The sequence below is a fragment of the Macaca nemestrina genome, chromosome 3 (genome assembly GCF_043159975.1).
Source record: "Macaca nemestrina isolate mMacNem1 chromosome 3, mMacNem.hap1, whole genome shotgun sequence".
Classification (NCBI taxonomy): Eukaryota; Metazoa; Chordata; class Mammalia; order Primates; family Cercopithecidae; genus Macaca; species Macaca nemestrina.
In genome coordinates this window covers 20878108-20901983 of record NC_092127.1, presented here as the reverse complement: position 1 = coordinate 20901983, position 23876 = coordinate 20878108, and the positions used below count along the sequence as shown (strand labels likewise).

At 40.9% G+C, this 23876-nt stretch overlaps 2 protein-coding genes and 1 non-coding gene across 16 annotated transcripts in view; 2 read left to right on the top strand and 1 right to left on the bottom strand.

Moving 5' to 3' along the window:
* The window catches only part of LOC105466708 (carbonyl reductase 4), a 176526-nt gene that overhangs the window by 27528 nt on the left and 125122 nt on the right, over window positions 1–23876 (bottom strand). The gene's annotated exons all lie outside the window — the stretch shown is intronic.
* Window positions 1–23876, top strand: part of LOC105466706 (palladin, cytoskeletal associated protein) — a 433580-nt gene that overhangs the window by 373068 nt on the left and 36636 nt on the right. For all 6 annotated transcript variants that reach the window (XM_011715817.2, XM_011715818.2, XM_071092848.1 and 3 more), the window contains 2 exons: window positions 10262–10930; window positions 23433–23568. In XM_011715817.2, the coding sequence (XP_011714119.2) occupies window positions 10262–10930; window positions 23433–23568 (805 nt within the window). The remainder of the gene's footprint in view (window positions 1–10261; window positions 10931–23432; window positions 23569–23876) is intronic.
* Window positions 17861–17963, top strand: LOC112424035 (U6 spliceosomal RNA). Its single transcript, XR_003014687.1, has one exon. It is a non-coding gene; the product is annotated as a U6 spliceosomal RNA (small nuclear RNA).

Below are 23876 nucleotides of genomic sequence, written 5' to 3'. Positions count from 1 at the left end.
GTATTAATTGGTTTCATCTTCCTGTTCACATTTTGGAAGTACAATATTTAGCTGTAAATACATGATGTTTGGCTAGTACAGACCAACAACTCATTAGTTTCTCAATATAATGAGTGCTAGTTGATGGTACTTATGCTGAAATAAGAAATTCTGGAAGCAAATTTAATTTCTTAGTTTCAAAATCAACTCCTTCAGGTTGCTTTGTACATTGTTATAGTTTTTCCAATAAATATTTTTAAGCATAGCATATAAGATATAACTACCTAAAGTTATATGTATGGAATGTGTTCAGAACATAGCCTGGCTGTCTCTATAGCTGTTTCGGGCGCCATTGCAATATCTATATCTCAGTAACCAAGAAACAGAGGATAGGAGGGGCAGACTTAGAGCCATAGTCTTGAGTGGAGCCCAAATCAGAAAGGTCCGCTGTATCTGAGGAAGTCACACTGCATGTGGTAAATACGAGATAAGTCCTGGTGCTTTGGTTACAGATGTGGTAACATCATGGTCATGAGCCAGAGCTCCTCAGTTTAAATCCCATCTCCACTTCTTTCCAGCTGCATAATCTTGGACAACTTACTATATATCTTTGTGCCTCACTTTTCTCATCTGTAAAATGGAGATAATAAAAGTGGCCTCTCTCCTAGAGTTTTTATAAAGATTAAATGAGTTTAGATGGATAAAGTGCTTTGAATGGTGTTTGGTACATAGTACGTGCTCTATAACAGCTCTCATCACTAGATAGTGGTGACGCTGTTGGTGCTGGCAGTAGTAGTAGGAATAGTCATGCTTGATGAAATTCTTTGGAAAAGACCTCCCCTGGTGGCTTTAAACACAGGAAATGGATGAATGGATACCCTTCTCAGGCCTCCAGGATATTTTGTAACTGTCTAAGACCTTCTTTAAGTTACAAACTTCTGGAGTTTTATGTTTTAAGAGTCTTTTTGAGCACTATATTTTTTTATATGCACGTAGTCAACAGTCAAACAGTATAGAAGAGATAAAATGCAAAAATAAAAGATGTCCTCCCTCCACCTCATTCTAGTCTTACTTTCCAGAGGTAAACACTTTAAACTATTTGTTTTTAGCCCTTCTGGTGGTTTCTTTCACAAGTTTATGAACAATATATGAATTCATCCATTTATTGATTCATCAACTTCTGATAGTGCTATTAGATTAATTTTTGTATTGTTCTTACCAGCAAGATGTTCTTGTTGGGCCTTTGGTACCAACCAGCTAATAACAGCAATTTCTTGATCTCCCTGTGTTTCCATTTGCATATCGTAAAATAAGGAAATGGGACTTATTGGTTTCCAAGGCCACTTTCTAAAAAGTGTTAAGAGACCATTTGAACTAGTTTAAGTGGAAAGAAAAAAAAAGAAGAAAAAGAAAAATTCTGAGATAAAACTGGTCTGAGGGTTATCTGGATCCAGCTGCTAAAATAGTATTCCAATTTTAACTGCCTCTCTCCCTTTTTCTTTTATATAAGGAATTGGCTGTTTTTTATGTACTAGCTTCCTTTTTGTAGACCCTTCCGTGATGGCCAGGAACTCTAGGTAATTCTATCCTTTTAGACACATTTCCCTTCCATCTTCAGTATGAAAAGTCCCAGGGAAAGGCTCTGATTGGCCTGACCTGGATTATATACTTATCCTTGGATAATTTGCTGAAGCCATATAACAGTTGACTAGTCCTGGATCACATGCTCACCCTGCAACCAAGGGCGAGAAGATTGTGGCCCACAAGGAATAGGATAGAAGCAGATCTGTAAAGGGAGGGAGGAGTGCGGTTACCAGATGAAAGAAGAATGGTAGAGAATAAAAACAGATGTCTGCCACACTTGGAGTTTCAGGAAATTGACTTTAAGAAGAAACTCATTCAATTCTCCACCTACTAGTGAGTCATTACTTGCTTGTGTGAATGCTTACTGCCATGCATTCAACCATTGGCCTCATTCTCCTTCCAGAAATAAAGCATGACCTCCACCTACACATTCTTTAACTTAGTATCAGCCATAAGCAATTCCTGGCAGCACTTCACAACACTTGAAAAATGAATACAGACATCAGTGTGATGTTCCAAGCAGACATCAGTGCTTTAGATTCCAGCCCCAACACAGGCATTCAATGCGGCCTTGTTAGAAACACTCTGTCCGGTCCTTTATGACTTGCTACACTACACAATGGACACACAAGGGAGCTGTTTCCTCTCTCTGTATAGGGACCAACTTTGTTATCTCAGGATACAGTCTATGTTTTGAAAAAGTGGCTGTAGAACAGTGCAGGATGGGAAGAATGGGTCCTATCAAAGAACTGCCTAGAGATGACTAAAGTTCTCACCAAGTACTGAAAATATCCCCGAGGCACTTCTCTTCAAGGTAAACATAAACTTATTGCATTTTTGACTGATGATAACCAAATAAAATGGAAAATGGGCACTGGTACAGGCTGCCACTGCCTGGAACATGATGGAGTGCCTCACAGATGCCAAATTAGGAGCTGCATTACCAGGTTCACAAACCCTCTCACTCGGGTTTGGGAGTTTCACATTTTGGATACTAACAAGCCAGAAATATGGAAGTACTGTTACTATAAGAGCTCTGATACATATATATCTCCTTTATTAGAAGATGCATTTCCCTTTTCTGTATTCCACACAAAAGGATGCCTGGCAATCTTTTGACAGGTAGTAAGTGACATCTATGTGCAAAATACTGTAATAAGAAGATAGAACACATCTGGCTCTGGGCGATCTGGGCTGGTGTGTGAGATGATAATGCCACTGCCAAGCTGACAGTACCATGCCGGCCTTGTGGGCTGGAGTAGTATGGAGGAGGGAGTAAGAACTGCTAGATGTTACTAGGGAGGGCTTCAAGAAGAAATGGGCATTGAAATGGGCACAAAAGGATGAAGACAGTGGATGGAGAGAAATTGGTGGGGGTGGCCTTCCAAAAGAGGGCAGTGTATGAGAAGAGGCCAACAGTAAGGAAAACTCAAAGTCAGTCTGGGAAACAATAAGAGTAACAAACTTAGAAGAATGAAAAGGTAGAGATAGAGCAGCATTAGTTGGAGATAAGATTGTTAGGACTGTTTGAGGCCAAATTATGGGTATCTTAAATATCAGATATTATTTTAGGGAGACAAGTTAGGTCAGGATGAGAGCAGCTCTGTCTAGACATAAGTTTGAAGTGAAGTAGCACATTTATATTACACGGAAGTAGATAATGGAATTCAGGACTGAGGGCTGGGTTAAAGAGATCAGGGAGCGAGAGTGATGCAGTTGACTAACTCCTTGTGCAAAGAGGAACATAAAGTTTAGATCTTGGTAGGATACCCATATTTAGAGTGATGGAGAAGAACTAGTGAAGGAAGTAAGGCACAGTCCCAGAAGTAGAACAAGGAGAGTTATGTTAGTGATGTCAAGGGAGAAGAGTGCTTCAAGAAAGGTGGAGTGGGTGAGCCCATTGTCAGAGCTGCAGAGATATCAAGAATGAGGGCAGAGAAAAGCCACGGGACTGCTGAGCATAGCACAACCCTATCTTCATATTTGAATGAAATGTCAAATGAATTTTTGGAAGATTTACAAAATCAGGCCAAAACATCCAAAGAGTTGTGGCAGAAAGAGGGGAAAGGGTTATTAACAGAACACTGGCCACTTACCACTGAAACAGTTTGCATGTTTCCTTTAAGGGAAAGCATTAAAGCAGGACCACATCCAACTCTAGCCCCATAGAAGCTATTTTGAGACACATAAAACCTAAAAGCTATTTTTGTCTTGATCTGGGTAGAATTTATCTATAGGTATATCTGTCTTAAGAAAAAAAAATACAATTAGTGTTAGCCAGTTAGTTGACAGAATATTCACAGATTATTCACAGAATAAAGTATTCCTTTTGTAAGAAGATTTACCATGGAATTGTTTTTATCTGCCTCTCAAATGCCTTTAAAATCTTCTTCTGTTTTCCAAAAACTGATATATACATTTTTCAAAAACAGTTGAAATAGGTGTGAAAACAGCATATGCATAAGGTTAATATATATATATACACACACACAAATAAGCACCATACTTGGACTTGTTTAGTTGTCCAAGTTTACCAGTTTCTTTGAAATTAGGTTCTTTATAATGTTTAAATCTTACAGGGCTAAAGAGGACAGGTCATAAAATCTAAAAGTTTATTAGGACCTTAAAGTTGAAAAACTACCCCAGAAAGGATGAATGAAGTATCCAAAGTCATAAACAGAATGTGGCAGACCTGGAGCCGCATGATTGGAACATTTCTCTACTGGGCTGACTCCATGTTTTTACTTGTAAATAACCTGCATGATAGTGGCTTTATTTCTAGAGTACTCCCTTAGGAAAATGCAACTGTGTGTTGCTGAATGCCATACAGCTTGATGGAACAGGGAGTTTTACATTGCATAGAAATCTAGGGATTTAACTTCAATTCAACAGATATTTATTGAGTGGCTTCCCTGAGAGTAAAGAGGAAGATACTGAAAATGGAGGGCTCAGCGAAGTGGAGGATTGCTATTTTTTGTAAAGACATTTGGGGAGCAGATGATGGTTATTTGTTTGGAAAGAGATGACACTCTGCCCTTAGCAGTAATCAGCTCTTACAAATGCCGACTGCATGCCACTGTTTTGGATGTATTCTACCCAGCAAGCATAAGCTATGATGGGACTGACACAAGGGATGGCACCAGCCACTGTCTGATGAATGAAAATGAAAAGCTGGGGAAACATTAACCATATGAAACCTTAAAATATGCCAAATTCGTCATTTCATTGGAAGACAGAAAGTAAAATATCTGTCCTTTCTTCCCTAATTCTTCAAAATCTCAGAGAAATTTTATACTTAAGACTTTAAAGTTCCTCAAAATCTGTCTCACAGGGAGCTTTTCTTTGGAGTTTCAATTAGAAATGAGATCACTGATTTTGCTTCAAGCATTGAAAAAAAAAAAAAGGTTGAAAAACAGATTTTCTTCAAAAATGTACTTTGTCTATGATAAGAATTAAAACCAAACATTTTCTATTAGGAACAGTCGGTATTAATTCCTTTTAATGTCCACTAAATTAGCATAGTTTTTATAAGAATCAACTAATATCTTCCTGCTGTTTTCACTGGCCTTTGTATCAGTAGAAATGAAAATCATTTTGGGCATTTAACTGTGATGCAGAGTTAACTGTTTTAGAAGCCGACCTCGGATTGCTCCCCAAAAAACAGGCTGGGGCTGAAGCGCCAGTGTTCTGTTAGTCAGATTCATCAGGCACATCACAACTGCAGGCACTGGTAAAGTCTGTCCCTCATCATATGCAATTTATGTCAGGCTACAAATCCTGCTCTTCTGATGGGGTTATAAATGCTTTGGACCACATCCTGCAGCCCTCCCAGAGCCAAAGTGACCATTTATCCCACAGAGCTGGATCTCCACAGACCTCCTAGATGAGATCTCAACATCTGGCAGCCAGCGGCAGGAGTCAACTTCTGAGAAACAGTTCACATTGCTACTGACCCTTGAAGAACACCATCTCCCCACCTCTCATTCCTATTCCTTATGTTACATGAGAGACTCAGCCATCCTTTGATATTCCAGAGAAGTTCCCAGGAGGATTAGGAATTGGTCATCAATTTCAATTGCTCCTTCTCTCTCTCTCTTTCTCGGTACATGGAATGACTTCAAATAGAGATCAACTTTATGCATTAAGACATACAAAGCTACTGTTTTTCTGTGGCAGAGCCAAATATGGCTCTTATTCTAAGTACAAAGGAAAAGTCTCTCTAAAAGAGACTCAAGTCGTGTGCTGATTTCACTCAGGTCACTTCTCCCTTGAACCCTCCTCCATAATTGTGTTCCGTTCTGGCTTTGTTTGGAAAGTCACACAATTTACAAAAGGTTCAGAATGCACTGAAGGTCAACAAATAGGGCTTTGTAAAGAAACCTGTGTCCTTTTGCAATACATTTTAAACTTATACATATTCCCAAGCAGTAATCAATTTTAACTTAATTCTTGCATTTTTTTGTTTATGGTACTTTCTAGAAAATCCAGATTTTTATCCCTGCCTTCTCCCCTAACCTTAGGGGAATGTATTTTAATTATTTTTGTACTTACAACCTCCTATAAGTCTAGTGCAATACATTCTCATTTGTCTTTTATTAATCCTTACTGTGTAAATGATTATTCTTAAGATTGTGATTTATATACCTTTTCCCAAGGGGCAATCATAAGTTAGTGCTAAACAAATCAAGTTGTTAGATATTGACCTTCATGCAGTGGACCTAGCTTCTGTGATATGAAGATATCAATTGAGCTATGAGTAATAGAATTTTAAAAGACGATTGAAGCATTACTATAATAAAGTTATAGATGGAACTGAACCGGTACTACCTGAGTGGGAAGCCTTTGTAGGAGTTTTATTTTCTATTTTATACATTCCCAGAATTGATACATTGAAGTCTCATGCATATGATACTGAGCTAATCTTAGCCAGATGGGAATATATTGTGGGAACACCTCCCAGCTTACCCCTGATTCACTTACCTACCTTCATTTGAAAATTCTTAAGATTTCCCAGTCCAATATGGGACCCTCCTAGTATAGGAATGTCCTATGGAATATGCCTGATGAACCCAATGGGGTACAGAAATTGCAGTAAGAAATTTATATCATTGTTGTCATTGACAGTGATAAGTCCACCATGTTTAGTGTTTGGCCAGGTGCTGTGAAGATGCCAAAAGTTACCCTCCTTACCTTTAAATTGCTTATAAATATCAGGACCAGAGGAGCTTATGGTTCAGAGGGTACAGTCTTGTAGCTCTTCATACAATGGCTTCTATCACACAGTCAAATATGAAAGAAAGCATATAAACTAACAGCATATTTATTCGTAGATCACAAATGTTTTTCAGCTTTGTGATCTCAAGAGTTTTTCTAGATGATTATGAATACCCCTTCTTTATTATTACGAGCAGGGGATAAATCACTTGCAATCGAGATATTGCTCCAGAGAGACATACCAGGAATTTGCAATTTACATAAAAGTTGTTTTGCGGAAGTTTACTTTCACATCATTTATTTTAAACTTGGGTTGCAGTTTCCCAGAGAAAAAGTGATATGTAGTAATAACAGCCAACATTTTAACAAACCTTTTTTGTTTACTGGGCACTCTATAGAGAATGATGTATCACCAGGCCTTCTGAGCCAGCCAGCCCTTCACATCCAGGTTCTGCCCTTGGACACATTACTTGACCTCACTAACTGATGGTGAATGTTTTAAACAGGGATAACAATCCCTGCCTCCTAGGGTTGGTGTGTGTCTCCAGTGCTAGGCACATGGTAAGTGCCCTACGGCTTCGTGATGAGGAGAAGGGGGAGGAGCAGTGCTAAAACCAGCCATCTTAGCTGGTCTCAAGACAGCCCCATCTCCAGTTCCCCATCAGCCCACCTGCCACTGCTGTTCCTTTGCTAGTCACTTGCAATGGCAATAGGTGAAGAGAAACCCCCTGCAATAATTAAACATTGTTCCTGTTTTAAAAGGTCTGGTTTGTAAAGTAACCAGGATTGATATGATTCTCTTCTGCTGAGAAAGATAATTTATTGAGCTCATACTCCGAACCAGGCACTGTGCTCATCATTTAATTCTCACAATTACCCCACAAGCTAGTAGCTGGCTAGTATTTCCAAAAAGTTCAGTTTCATTTTTTTTTTTTTTCAGAGAAAAGACAGCAGAAAAAAAAAATGGACAAACTAAAGAAGTAATGAATTTCCTATGACAAATAACTTCTAAGTAATTTCCAAAAGCTATAGGCAACCTTGCGTTTCTGGTACCTTTCATTCTTTCGGCCTTTTTTTATCTCTGTGAAAATCAACTTTTCTAAAAATAGCTTAATGAGGAAGAAGAAAATGGTAAAATTGTGCATTTCATCACATCACATTCCAGACAGGAAATTCATTTAACTCAGGTATTTAAAAGATTATCATTTGCACAGAAATAAAGTCAGACACTTTAAAATTCAAAAGATGTGTTTGTGCTCCTTTTCCCCACCCCCTCCATTCCCTGCATATTATATTCTTCATGCCTCACTGAACCACTGAAAAATGGGGAAGTCAAAACTCTAGCAAAGTTCTTCACTGCAGTATATACTAGCAGCCAAATCACTAGAATGCCCATTCATTTCTTGTGAAATGCTACATTAATAATTTCTTAAACTGTCACTTCATACTAAAGATAGCACTTCCACAGCTTTAAGCCCACTTGGGTTAGCAAACATGGTGGTTCTTTTTAATGCCCGAATGAATAGGTTGACCCATAGAGAAGTTTAGAACCAATATAGTCATGGTCTGGGCTTTCCTGCCCTGGTTTCTTTGAAGACTGGCTCTCAAGAGGCACTCCCTAATCCTGGGGTCAGGGAATCCTCACATCAGGTACAGGGCGTGATATGATGTCTGTAGCTACTTCAGCAGAGCCACCCTACACAGCAATTTGCTGACGTCAGGCCAAGCCTAAAATACTTAAAACACAGCTGTGGCTTTGGCCATTGTGAGCCCAGGTGGGGACAGAGTAGGGGAACAGTGCCTTTGAGGAGAGCCACACAGATGGCTTCCAATCCAGATGCAGAGGTCAGCTGAAGGGTGTGGAAGAGTGTTGATGGTAAACATCCTGGGACGGGGATGCATGCTGCCCTAGTGAGGAAATGTAAAAGAGACAGCAAAGGCAGGGAGATGAAGCATTTGGGGACTCAGAATGGAGAGTGCTGGATAATGGATTTTAGAGCTAGTGGGTGGTTTTTATGAGTTCTATTCCTGGGCCAGTTCTAAATGCATGAATGCAAGAGCAGATGTGCTTGGACAGTCTACCCAAACCACATAGACATCTGGAACTTCAGGGCAGTGGTGAATCCCTGCAGTGACATGGCTACTTTTAAAACACTCAAGTTCAATAGGATCCCACAAAGTTCTTTGTTGTTCAAATATTTGATGCTCTGTACCTATTAAGAACATAGAACCATCTCCTCATTACACCTTTCAGTTCCCAAGAAAATGTGTCTGTCTTGTCATGGATTTAATTGTAATCACTTTACTGGATAATTATAGAAGGGAACAGAAGACACAGAACAGAGTTTAGAACTTGCTGATGTTCCCACAGCTCATGATACTTGAGAAAAGACCTAGACATTTTTTCACTTTTTATTGGCCGCTTCAATTCTTTGTGTTGCTGAGTCTCTGAAGGCTTGATTTTTGCCTATGGATAAGAAAGTTTTGGGGTCTGATTTTTAGTTTTAAAAGGTTTATTGTCTATTCATAGATACTTGTTTTATCTGCTTGTTATAGTGCCACCTGAAGTTGAAGTTTCTTGTGACAGCTATTGGTCCCTATGTTTACCTCATGTGAATAAAGGGAAACATCCTGGATGTACAGCAAAGTTGTGGAGTAAAAGAGTGAGATATTAGATCATTGCTAGCTGCTTACTCTTATTTCAGAAATAAAAATTTGAACTATCCCTTATCAATGGTAAATATTTGGGGAATTAAGTATACATTATTATAAAATATTTTCCTATTGTTTATTGAACACCTACCTGTTATAGATGTTACTTGTTTACATGTGTTTGAAATAGCATGCAATATCAGTGTATATTAAGGTTTGTGTAAGAAATTGGCAATTCATTTTACTACTAAAATTTTGCATAAAGACTTTCTTGGGGACAAATGTAGAGATTAAAGTAATTTTCTTTAAATCCACCTGTGGTATTTATTGAATGCAGAGTTGACAGCACTGAAGTAGGCAAATTGGACTCACCTAAATCTGCCAAATATAACTTCAACATTTTTTTCTTTTTTTTTTTGCTTTTAACTTTCTCATTTTGATAGAATTCTTTTACCAAAAATTGACTATGAATGAGAGGACTGAGAACTGATGTCGAAATGTTTTTCTCTTAATATTTCTTGATCCGTTAAAAACAAAATATGGCTCCTGGAAGTCAGACAAAATTTCCATCAGGATTTGTAAACTGGTTGGGATCACCTTATGTGAAACTTAAATGAGACAGTGAAATGGGCGAGCATAATTCACTGACTTAGCGCTTGGTCCAGAATGAACTGCTGGCACCACACTTCGGGCTGCTATGTGTGCCCATTCCCTGGGTGTTCTCTGCAGCTGGCCTAAGTGCCAGGCGACGCTCACAAGCTGAGCTCACTCCTGGAATGCACGTTCCTTGCCGTTCCGTCTCTGAAGGTGTCACTTCTCTCTCTCCCCACAGGGACCCTCTGAAGATCCAGCAACTCCAGAACCAAATCCGACTGGAGCAGGAGGCCGGCGCCCGGCAGCCTCCGCCAGCCCCGCGCAGCGCGCCGCCCTCGCCGCCCTTCCCGCCGCCGCCCGCCTTCCCCGAGCCCGCGGCCTGCACGCCGCCCGCGTCCCCGGAGCCCATGAGCGCGCTGGCCTCCCGCTCCGCCCCCGCCATGCAGTCCTCCGGCTCCTTCAACTACGCGCGCCCCAAGCAGTTCATCGCCGCGCAGAACCTCGGGCCCGCGTCGGGCCACGGCACGCCGGCCTCCAGCCCCAGCTCGTCCAGCCTCCCGTCGCCCATGTCCCCGACGCCAAGGCAGTTCGGCCGCGCGCCCATGCCGCCCTTCGCGCAGCCCTTCGGCGCCGAGCCCGAGGCCCCGTGGGGCTCCTCCTCACCGTCTCCCCCGCCGCCGCCGCCCCCGGTCTTCAGCCCCACGGCTGCCTTCCCGGTGCCCGACGTGTTCCCACTGCCGCCGCCACCACCGCCGCTCCCGAGCCCGGGGCAGGCGTCCCACTGCTCTCCCGCCACCCGCTTCGGCCACAGCCAGACGCCCGCGGCCTTCCTCAGCGCCCTGCTGCCCTCGCAGCCGCCGGCGGCGGCCGTCAACGCCCTGGGGCTGCCCAAGGGTGTCACCCCCGCGTGAGTAACAGCCGCAGGCCTCCGCTCCCTGCCTCTCCGCCTCGGGTCGCCCTGGGGCTCCCACATCCCCATACACGCGCGCCCATCAGCCTGCAACCCAGAGCACCTCAGTAACATTTCACACATTTCCCTCCATGTGATGTAAAAATTCTTAACGGCAATTTGACTCAGTGATTCTTGCGTGGCCACTTGACATGATCAAAATCAGAACTTTTTCGTCTGAACTAATATGAGATTCTCATGAGGAACTATTCAAACTCTATGCAGTGCTCTTAATAATTATGACGGGCGGAGGGGCTTAGCTACCGTTTATCGAGCACTGTGCTAAGCAACTCACGTATACTATTTCAGTCCATACTACATTCCTAAGAGGTAGCATCGCCCCAGTTAAACTACCGAGGAGTCTAGGAGTTGAATAAATTGCCCTGGGTCACATAGCCACTAAACCGAGACAGGAATCCATGCTCTCACCACCAAACTATGTGTTTTATTATAATATTTCATGCCAGCATTACAATGGGTGCGAAGGAGTTTGGTTATTAAGTATACACTTAGTGTTTTTGAAAAACCTAAATTAACAGATTTAAGAAATAAGCCTTTGTGTGAATCTAGTGATTGACTGGAATGTAGATAAATGAGGGTGTATGCAACCTAGTGGAGAAATGATGATGCAGTTTTGTCCCTGGCCTGTGATCTCGAGATCCATCACATGCCGCCTCTGTTTCTGCTTGCAGGTGATCTAATATGTCTCTCCTTACCTCACAGTGATGATGTGGCAGCCCTATGAGGTCTTTAAAATGGGAAATCTTTGAGGATAAATAATGACCACAGAAGTACAGTAAACTCCTCAGAAGAAATACAGTACAGGTGTTTGGTATGTTTGGTTGAAGAGTAAAATGAGTAAAAGCTAGCACTTACTCAGTTTACTGAAGACTTCACAAATGAGTGAGTGCTCGCAAAGGTTAAGCCAGCACCCATATCTCAACTCTTCCCGCTGAAATCCTGCTTCAGAGTTTGCCAGAAGCATACTATTGTTCAGAGAGAAAAAGAAGGAAACTCTACTAAAGAGTAAACAGGAGAAGATCTTAGAATTCAAGTTATTTTCATTCATCTATAAAAGTGTTCCATTGCTAGGATATACTTTTGCCACCTTAAAGGCCAGCATTTCTATGTCGGGCCTCAACGAGGTGGGCCAGGCAGCTTCAGTTAGCACTGCTGCTTTTGTTGGGCACTTCCTAAATGTTGATTACATGAATTTGAAATCTGCCTTCTTCTCAAATCCTTATTGGACGAAACACAGTCAAATGATTATGTAAAGAAACAAGTCCAATAAAGGAGCCAAATATAGTAATGATGTGATAATGGACTTCTGTTAAAAGTTGTCAGTCAACTTGTCTGAGGAGAACCTTTGTCTTTCTCCTCTGCTTTTTCTCTTTGAGCTTTAATTTAGCTGTTAGAAAAGGAAGTGTATTATCTTGGTACAAAGAAGCTATTAGAGAGACCCAAAGAGCTAGAGTTTGTTGCATGACACCTTTTCCTCCTCTCTCATTAAAAGGATACCAAGTCTTGCTTCCCAGGAAGAGGAGTACTGTAAATAATCTGTTCTAATATTTCTCATAAAGAATTTGATCAAAGATTACTTTGGCAAAGGTGGTAATGATTGTGCCATTTATCATTTTTAGTAGAAACAGCAGTTTGTGCTGATCAGTGACTTTGAAACCTTAAGCAGTTTTAAGGGCTTACTTCAAGTAACAGGAGCACTTGCTTCTTGTCACCATCTTTCAAAGTGACTCATTTTATGGAGTCAAAATAGCTTATAATTGTTACCACAAGAGTCCAGTCGTTCCTGCCATTTTAAAAAAATTAATGGAGAAGTCATGCTGATTTTGTGGCCATGGAAAACTGTACCCAAAGATAGGTAAGTGCTGTGACATCGAAGTGGAAATACCAGACTACAGATTTTTAGCTCCGTGCCAGCCCAGTAAGCCATTATTATGTGGTTACCGTTTTGTCCTCAAGGAATTTTCCTGTTGCTAAATCACACACACTTGAAGAATTCATTATTTTGGTTTGATACATATGTCTTTTGAAACATGTTTTTCCTCTGGCATACTATGGGATCTGTCATTTGCATTCTGAATTAACAACAAAAATGTTACTATTTTTGTTTATCATAATAATCCAAATAATTTGCTAAAGACTGAGTGTCCCTATCAGGGCTACCATGGCTTTGGCATCCTGGAACTTGCAGGAACTGCCAAGTTATCCTAAGATGTATATATTCAGTTTCATTTATAAGTGTTATTTCTTTAGCTGGATGGTTTTGCCATATATATCAAGTACCAACAAGTAGATTGATTACATATAATGCAATGAAGTAGAAATTCATTAGGTTTTTTTTAACCTGCCTTGTTTTACCAAAATGTTAAATATAAATTTCCAATATCTTAGTTTTCTTTCTTTCTTTCTTTTTTTTTTTTTTTTTTTTTGAGACAGTCTTGTTCTGTTGTCCAGACTGGAATGCAGTGGTGCGACTACAGCTCACTGCAGCCTCCGCCTCTGGGTTCCAACAATTCATGCCTCAGCCACCTAAATAGCTGGGATTATAGGTGTGAGCCACCACGCCCAGCTAGTTTTTGTATTTTCAGTAGAGATGAGGTTTCACCATGATGGCCAGGCTGGTCTCAAACTCCTGACCTCAGGTGATCTGCCCACATCGGCCTCTCAAAGTGCTGGGATTACAGGCATGAGCCACCGTGCCCAGCCCCCCTTAGTTTTCTTAATCATCACTTGCATACTTGCTGTTTTATTCTGTTTGTTTCGCATTGTTCTTATTTAAACTGTAGACAGGAAGGTTAGTAAGTACTAAGTTTCTAAACAGTCGGTGGAGATAAGGTTCTGTTTCTCATATGTTTGTGTAGCAGAGGTCAAAGCAGGGAACAAAGGTCATGGATGTCAGTGATAAACCACAAAGTCGAGGCAAAGGACAGTAAATTTGGGGAAGATGCAGCATAAAGGAAGAAAGGCGTTTGAGGAACTGTGTGTATAGAAGTTCCCCAGACCGCAGTCAACCAACTGCATGCTGCTGTTGTGAGCTGGAGAGAGGTTGACTGCGGTCTGGGGAACTTCTATACATACAGTTCCTCAAATGCCTTTCTTCCTTTATGCTGCATCTTCCCCAAATTTACTGGGGTCACTGGCAAAGAAAATATTGCCCTGCTCAAAGCTGTCGACAGATACAAATACTAAGTTGATAAACCCTTTTAGATGGAGGTAGTAAGGAGAGCATGCCTTAGAGAGAAATCTGTTTGTACTTTTATAAAATTAATGTATTCTACTCCCCTCACTATTGCTGGTAAGTTGGTGTTACAGCCTCCATTGCTGTAACCATGTTTCTCCACATAGTAAATCAGCCCTAAGAGATGGAAGAAACCCAGCAGATTTGGCAGTGCCGACAGGCATAGTGTGGCAGTACTGCCTCTGCTGGTCTCTGAGCAGCTGTACAAAGTCTGAAGGGTGAATCAGATCAGACCCATCTCTGGAACCAGACTGGCACTGTTTCTTTTGCCATCTTCACATTCTTGGAATCTGTGCTCTTAAGGGAGTGCCACATAGCCACAGAGCCACAATGTTGTATGTTCTTAACTGCCTCTTTTATATAAGCAGGGCTTTGGTTTGAAATGTTGCCCCATCTTTGTCACAAGAGCATGTGTCAATAAGAGCTTTTATATAGATGTACTAATGAGAGCTTTTATTATATAGGCCCACAGCTCCTTATGGACATTATCTCATTGTCCCTCTCTTTCTCCCTGATAGGAAGCAGGTAGGTGGGGACACTGTCATCATTGTTACTCAAGAGGTGACGGGATTTCCCAGGGTTCTGGAAAAAATGCCTGAGCAAGGAGAGAATAGCATGACTTAGGTTCATCTCAAATAATTCTAACATTTCTTGATTAAAGAAAACTGTTGTAGAAGCAGCAAATCAGAATCCCCTGAGTCAAGGAAAACTTTGTTAACAAATTTAGTTGTACTTTAAGATTCATGACACAGGGCATTTTAAACAGTTTTCAAGTCAAGACCGTGGTTAGATAGTAACCAGTGAAAAAGAATCCAACAGATACAAGCTGCAACGTACTTTGCAGACATCTCACTATACCTATGTTTCTCCTATTTTGGGGGAAACAGATAGCAGGGGGCTTTTCATTCTCTGACCTGAAGGGGTTGGAGGTGTTATTATGGGCTCATTAGGGTCCAGTATCTTATCAAGTTGTATCCAATCCTGGGCAAGTATTTACCAACAAATTAGTAGGTGAGGCCTCCAGGATCCGCTGCTACTGGGTTATTCTGTTGAAATGTCTCTGCCCCTGGGGTAGCTCAAAATCAGACCTGTACGGCTGTGTACCAAGTTGTACAGAATGAATGAACAGAAGTAGCCTGAGGCCAGTGGATCACAAGGTCAGGAGATGGAGATTATCCTGGCCAACATGGTGAAACCCTGTCTCTACTAAAATACAAACAATTAGCCAGACATGGTGGTGGGCACCTGTAATCCCAGCTACTCGGGAGGGCTGAGGCAGGAGAATTGCTTGAATCTGGGGGGCGGAGATTGCAATGAGCTGAGATTGCGCCACTGCACTCCAGCCTGGTGACAGAGCAAAACTCTGTCTCAAAAAAAAAAAACCCATGTGCCTTTGTCATTTTCTTTTTTAAAGAACCCAAAATACAATGTGAGGAGAATTTGATATTAGAATAAAGTTATCTATTTTCCTTTAAATATGAGCTTAAGGTACCTATTTTTTGTACTTTAGCAGCCTTTGCTTTACCATAAAATTCAGTAAAAGGAAAATAGAATTGACATACAAAAACTCAGTTTGTATATCTTGGGCTCTTTTATATATTAATTAATGCATTATATTCTTGAATATAAGTGATATTTAAATGCCAACATGTTAATGAATTTGCTCCCTCTGAAATGTTGTGGAATTTAGTTACCATCAGATTTCACTGAATGTGAGAAGAGTAGAATAACAGGACTTGTAATAGTTAAATTCTCTGGTTGATTCTGGTACCCTATCTCTTACATCAATATTGTGCTCTGGAAATTTGAGTTTCTGAAATCTACTCCCGGAATTGACCTACAATAGCATATCAAGGGAAGGATGCTTTCAAGACTATTCAGTAGCCCAAAAAAGAGACCACTTGGGATTTGGTGGTGATTGAATCTGGAAGACTTTACCTTCCAGATGCTTGTGTATATGTTTGAGATGTTTTTATCATAACCACACGAATATTATTTTTAAATGACAAATGACTTACTGTTAAAGCCAGAGTAAACAGATCAGTAATGTTTTTTGTACAGTTGGGCTGAGTGTGTATACAATGAAGTATTTAGTCTGGGAGGCCTGTTACGAATTGCTTTATTGGTTAAGGTTTGCCTCTGAGTATGGATTTTTGTGAAGAGTTCTGGTTTTGGTAACTACTAACTTTGAATACTACTTTATTTTATTTTTTTAATTGCACAAACCATCAAAAAAAGGAGATTATCTCTTTGTCACCACTCTTTTTATTTCCTAATGAGTTGCTACTCTTCATTTATCAAAGGAAGGTGCCACTTCAGGGAGCAGAACTACAACCATCTTATAAACTCTAACATAGCATTAGTTTTATAGGAAAACAAACTCAGTTGCCAAATTTTTGCCTCAAAACTTATAATTGCTTTTCTTTCCTCATGCCTCCCCTTTCAAAATACGTCACTTTTATTTCTAACTCTCACCTTGCATGCTACCCCTAAACCCTGTCCTCAGTGTTTAACATAATTTCGTAAAGTGCTTCTGAATTACATTAGTCCAGTGAGATGCTCCGAAAAAGAGAAGAGGTTCCGTATTAGAATAAGTGTGAGAAAACTGTATTCTATACCTCTTTCCTCATTCACAGTGCCCATCTGTTGGCCCTGCCAGGCTGGTTCCGGTCACAGGACCTCTGCACTGCCATGTTCTTCCTGTAGGTCTCACGTAGCCAGCCACTTCCTATGGTTTAGGCCACCACTGTAGAGTCAACCTCAGAATTCTGATGGACCACACTGTCTGATACAGTCATCTACTCATACTTCTGCCGTTTCATTGCGTTTACCACCTCCTGATATGTCTTGCCTTCCATTTTTTTTTCTATCTCTTTCTGCCATATCCACCATAAAAATGCAGTTTTTCTAACTACCGTGACCTAGTTCAACATTATATTTCTAGCACCTAGAACAGAGTTGAACACTGAGAAGGCAATCGGTAAGGGTTATTTGCACATTCATGGAAATTCTGGTCAAGAATTTTTGGCATCTTTTTAAACTCCTTCCCCTCTTCCATTCTGTTTCTCTCAGCCAATCTCATCTCTTTGACTCACTTCCATGCTGAATATTTTCTGATCCACTGATATTTCAGATCCCCTCTTACTACACCAGGCACTGTTCTAAGTGTTTAGTACACATTGGCTCATGTAGTTTACCCAGTGATCCTATGAGATACAAGCTGTTAATACCCACATTTTACAAAGGAGGAAACTGAAACATATGGTCATCAGGTCACTAGCCCAAACGACACAGCTTTTAAGTGGTTAAAACAAAACAAAACAAAAAAGCAGGTTCTCACATCTGTTTCTTTATTCCTGCTGTCTCTGAATTTCTTCTTCTTCTCCATTCTACTTGTCTACATCCTTATCATCTTTCAAGGGCTTAGAACTTGCCTCTTTCATGGAGCTTTCTGCAGTCATTCTAGCCGGCACTGTTTTCTGTTTCTTTTTTATTCCAGTTGCATCTAGAATTGGTTCCACATGGTTTGTTCCTTAACTTATTCCCCAACTTGGTTATCAGCCTCTGTGATCAAGGACCATCCTTTAGGATTTGGGAGGTCTTTGCTATCTCACTTAAATAATGTTGAGTGCTCACTTTGGCAGTGTGAATACTAAAATTGGAATGATACAGAGGAGATTAGCATGGCCTCTGTGCAAGGATGACACACAAAGTCATGAAGTACTCTGTATTTTTAAACCATATAGCCTCTATGAAACTCCCATTTTGTAATTAAAAATGTTCAAATATTAATCATTGTAAATAAGTGCCCACTGGAATCTTTTCTTATTCCCCCTCAAGTTTCAATTTCAAGTACTGACTGCTAAGATTGGCGTATCTCCAGCCACGTACATTTGCAGAAAGTCAGATTTGCAATGCAGTATGTCATGGAGCTCATGCTTGTTGAAGAGAATCTTTGATAGGCTGGACACATTCATTTTAGTAGGAGGCAGAGGTGGCCTAACAGCAAACTCTAGGTTCAGAATCTAATTTTCATAGCCTTCAAGGATGAATGCAATATAAACTGTGTAGCAGATTGTGATGATCATTCCAACTATGGAGGCAAGTATTTGTACATGCTATCTACAAGGCACCAAATAATGTAAATAATGCATGTGTCATCATTGCTATAAATTGTCCTCTTTCAGGACCTAACTATTTGGGTAAAGAACCTACAGTTCCCATCACCACTTATGTATGTATGTACAAACATATAAATTAGTCCAAATTCTAATTTTCTCTCATTTTTCTTTGTGGAAAAACAGATAAGAAAGATCAGTAAAGGAAGATATAAGTAATTAATGTTACAGTTATTCAATATACTAACTTGAATTAAATGTACTAAGAAGCAAAAACTATTAGTGTTCAGACTATCATGATGAAGCTTTTGGGTTTTTTAAATATATTTTCGTTTTTATGCATAAAATCTTCATACATAGAATTCCATGATGTCATCAGGCATTAACAATCACTTACCTTAGAAACCAACTCTTTTTTTCTAGGCTTAACAGGGCTTGTATTGATGTATTGGCCTAGCACTGTGCTCTGCTAGATGCTCTATAAATATTTGTCTAATCACTATTGGACATTTAAAAATATCTTTCAGCTGGGAACAGTGGCTCATGCCTGTAATTCCAGCTCTTTGAAAGGCCAAAGCAGGAAGATCACTTGAGCCCAGGAGTTTGAGACCAGCCTGGGCAACATAGGGAGAACCTGTCCCTACAAGAAATGGAAATTTAGCCAGGCATAGTGGTATGCACTTCTGGTCCCAGCCACTTGGAGGATGAGGCAGAAGGATTGCTTGAGCCTCCTAGGATGTGAAGGCTGCAGGGAGCTGTGATCACACCACTGCATTCTAGCCTGGGTGACAGAGTGAAACCCAGTCTACAAAAAGAAAAAAACAAATTTCAGTTGATTGATTTTTATTTCTGTATTAATTGTTTAGAACCAAGAAAATATGAGTACCTTAAATTCTGTAAGTAAAGAGGAAAATTTCTTTAACATTGTGGGAAATTAGGAATTAAGTAACTGCCCTTAACACTGGAAATCTTGATATGTTGAGGGAATTGACTTGTTAAAAGATAGAGGCCAGGTGTGGTAGCTCAGGCCTGTAATCCCAGCACTTTGGGAGGCCGAGGTGGGTGGATCACAAGGTCAGGAGTTCGAGACCAGGCTGAACAACATGGTGAAACCCCGTCTCTACTAAAAGTACAAAAATTAGCCAGGTGTGGTGGCACGTGCCTGTAATCCTAGCTACTCAGGAGGCTGAGGCAGGAGAACTGCTTGAACCCAGGAGGCAGAGGTTGCAGTGAGCCGAGATGGTGCCACTGTACTCCAGCCTAGGCAACAGAGTGAAAAAAAAAAAAAAAAGAAAAGAAAAGAATAATCAGGGTGTTTACTTGAGCCAAAGACTAATTGTAATTGTACCCTTTGAAAGGATGAATTACCCTTGTGACAGGGACACAAACCAAGGTGACAACTCTATGAAATGTTCCAGAGCAGTTGTTCTAAGTCCCTTTAAGAGTCAAATATACTGAGAAATGCTTCCCAAGGAACAGGACTTATTCTACAGTGAACAGATAGATATTTTCTGGTCCAAGGGAACTTGTGGCTGACTTTTAAAAACCAGTTCTCTGCTCCTCTGTTGAGATGACCTGTTCTGACCTTAATGGTCCCCCTATCCCCTGTTTCTTCCTCATTTGTGCTGAGAACACAGCTCTCAGTGTAGTCTACCTGCAAAAACACAGTGGTGCCTTCTGTCATCGAAGGCTGCTCGTCAGCACATAGTTGTGCAATGGTTTACCTCGCACAGGCTTACAGTAATAATGGGAACCTGTGTGTTCCCAGTCCTTGCTGATGTAACAGAGACCTCGCTGTCTTCAGTTTACCTTTAAGATGACTTCAGAACCTAGCTCTTCTAGTTCTCAGATGTAAGGCTGTAGTCAAATGCAGAGAACTTTACATCTAAAATTGTATAATTTGTACTTGTCCTGAGGCTGACTTTTTACATATGGTCTGATTTCACATGGCTCTGGCACAAGTCTTCTTGACTGAGGAGGGGAGGGGAGAGAGAAATCAGAAGTAGAGATAGACAGTACATCCATTCACTCATTTCAGAAATATTATTTGAGTGTCTGTTAACAGCACTGTGATTAACAAAGGAGCCATGGTAAGGGAGAGACAATATGAAAAAGCAATAGCAGAGTGATAGATGCTATCAAGAAAACAACTAATGGGACAGGCTTAGTCAGGGACATCCTTTCCAAGGAGTCATTAGGCTGAAGACTGATGATAACAACCCCAGGTAAAGCAGTAGGAGGAGGGTCCAGGCTTAGGAAAACTAGCAAGCTATGTATGTGTTTGTTAAAGGATTGCATGGTACTAGAAATCGAAGTTATAAATAATTCCTGTGGTTCTTACTGTCTCAGGGTCTCCCTAAATATCAAAATCAGTTCGTAAAGTCTAGTGTTATCTTATTTGAACTTCAGGGCAAATGACTAAAAGGGACAAACCTAGAATAGCAGGTTTTAATCAGTTAGCATATTTTCCACTGTAGGTATCAGAAAACTCAACTACAAGGAGATTCGATCTACAGGGTTTACTGACTTATGAAACAAGTCTGGGGTAGGGCAGTTCCGTGGTAGGTTAAGACAGTGCCCCCAAAGCATTATCAAGGCCCAGGTACTCTCCGTCTTTTCAGTCTATCATCATTGGCACATTTGGGTTCTCCTCTTACAGTTATAGAGTGAACACTGCCGCTTTTGACATTGCATTTCTGACACAGTGATATCCAGTGAAAGAAGAGGGGCATTTCTTCCTTCTGTTTCTTTTCAGAGATGAGAGAATTTTAACTAGAGCACCGCCACCTTCTCACTCCCCGCCACTCCCCCATTCTCATTGGCCCAGGCTATATCGCATGCCTTTGGCCAAGCTAATCACTCTCCAGGGGATTGAGATCATTTAAATTGGTGTACATTAATTACCCCCTGAGTTTGGGGAGGGGGATCACATTTCTATAAGCACATTGAACGGTGAACACCCAGCAAAATCAGGAAAAATTCAGCAAGGAAACAAAGGGGAGTGGCCAAGAGGAAAGAACGGCTGTTGGGAAGACCAGGAGCACAGGCCTCAGGAGTGCATGGCATCGTGACTTAGGAGGGACGGGGGCAGAGTCTTTACAGGATCCTCAGAGATTCTGCTGCATACTTAGTGGCTGTTTTGTTCCCAGCACTGGTGGGTGAAATAGTGAACCCACTGTTTAGGTACGTTCCTTAGCCTTACTTGTGCTTTCCACTGTATCAGTGAAGTGACATGAGGCACACAGTGCCTTGACACTTTGGCAGTAAAGTTTTTTTGTTTGTTTGTTTTATTTTTTTTAATATTTATTTTTTTTTAAGACAGAGTCTTGCTCTGTCGCCCAGGCTGGAGTGCAGCGGTGCGACCTTGGCTCACTGCAACCTCTGCCTCCAGTGTTCAAGCAATTCTCATACCCCAGCCTCCCAAGTAGCTGGGACTACAGGCACCCACCACCACATCCAGCTAATTTTTGTATTTCTAGTAGAGATAGGGTTTCACCGTGTTGGCCAAGCTGGTCTCAAACTCCTGGCCTCAGAGGATTCACCCACCTTGGTCTCCCAAAGTGCTGGGAATACAGGCATGAGCCACCACACCCGGCCTGCAGTAAAATTTTTAAACTTAGAAATATCTTATCATGAAGTATGTAATATAAATAAGGAACTATATACAATTTATATGTATACTTTAATAAAATGAAACTCTTACCCATTTCTAGTACCTTTGAAGCCCCCATGTGACCCTCCCCAATTGCATCCACTACTCTCCCTGAGAGGTAACTGCTACCCTGAATTTCTGAGTCAATCATTCTCTTCTCTTCATGGTTTTACCATGTATGTATGCTCCCCCTCCATTTCTTTCTAAAACTTTTGCATATATCACCTAGAGAACTTGTTAAAACACAGATTGCTGGGCCCCAGCTCTGAATTTGTGATTCAGTAGGTCTGGAGTGATGCCAAAAATCTGCATTTCTAACAACTTCAGGTCATGCTAATGCTGCTGGTCCAGGGACCACACTTTGAGAACCACTGCTGTAGCAGGGGACTGGTTTGCTTTTGCCTGTTTATAAATACAAGTATATCATATATATTCTTCTGTCACTTGCTTTTTTTCCACTGGAACTTTGTTTTTGAAGTTCAGCTTTGTTGATATGGGTAGCGATAGGTCAATTCATTTCCCCATTGCTTAGTATTCTGTTTCCCATTAATTTTTGTCCACTGCCCTGTGAGAGAAAAGGAAGAAAAATAGGAAGCAACTTGCTTAAGGCACCAACAGAAGTGATTCTGTACCCCCCAGGCATCCAGCACCAACGACCCTTGGTTCACACAGCTCAGGTCATTGTTGCTGCCTTTGGAAGGAAAGAGGCAGTGAGATATCACCTGTCCTAAGAGCCCTGGGCTCGCCAGAAGTTCAGGAGGCTTTGGGACACCAAGCACAGCAGGACCCGCAGACCTCCCAGAGCCCTCTTATATAAAATAGACCTCAAATAACATTGGCCTATCCTAATCAAATCAGATATAAGGGGATGGAAGGGAAGGTAACAAACTTAATATTGATTTCAAATGGGCTAGGCACTATTGTTGAATAATGATTACAAAGCACTAGAAGACTGAATAAAAGTATGATAGAAATACGTTCACTTTCAACCTCTCAGCATTCATATGTGGTATATATTTTCCTGTCAACATTCATATGTGGTATATATTTTTTTAAAACTCGCCCAAGGTCACAAACTTAATACAAGATAGAGTCAGATTTTAAACCTAGGTCTACTTACAAATCATATCATTCTTTCATTTTATGCTGCCGCCTTGCTGAGACTAAAATGTAGGCCTTCGCCATCCTTGGCATCTGCCTACCCACTAAGGCATACTCCCCTAATGTATATGAACCTTCTCTGAAACCTGGATCTAATTAGTGTTACCTGAACCAGCTTTCATGGTTCTTTCCATAATAGTTGCAATAGATGTAGCATAAAAAAGAGTGGGAGGACATGCTGACACCTTGCACTGTCTTTGTTGGACTTGAATGTTTGACTTGGATTTATATGCCTGGCGACTAACTATATTGCCTTGTGTTTTTGTCCTGCAGAGGATTTCCAAAGAAGGCCAGTAGAACTGCTAGAATAGCCTCCGATGAGGAAATTCAAGGCACAAAGGATGCTGTTATTCAAGATCTGGAACGAAAACTTCGCTTCAAGGAGGACCTCCTGAACAACGGCCAGCCGGTACTGATAGATTTGGGACCCGGACTTGGAATATTAGCTACCCACATACCTTTCTTTCTTTTTCTAAGACTTAGGCTCTTGATATTTGTCCACAACATTATTATTATTATTATTATTATTATTATTATTATTATTTTTGAGACAGGGTCACACTTCATCACCCATGCTGGAGTGCAATGGTGTTATCACAGCTCACTGCATCCTTGACCTCCCAGGCTCAAACAATCCTAAGACCCCAACCTCCTGGGTAGCTGGAACCACAGGCACATGCCACCATGTCTGGCTAATTTTTTGTTTTTGTGGAGACA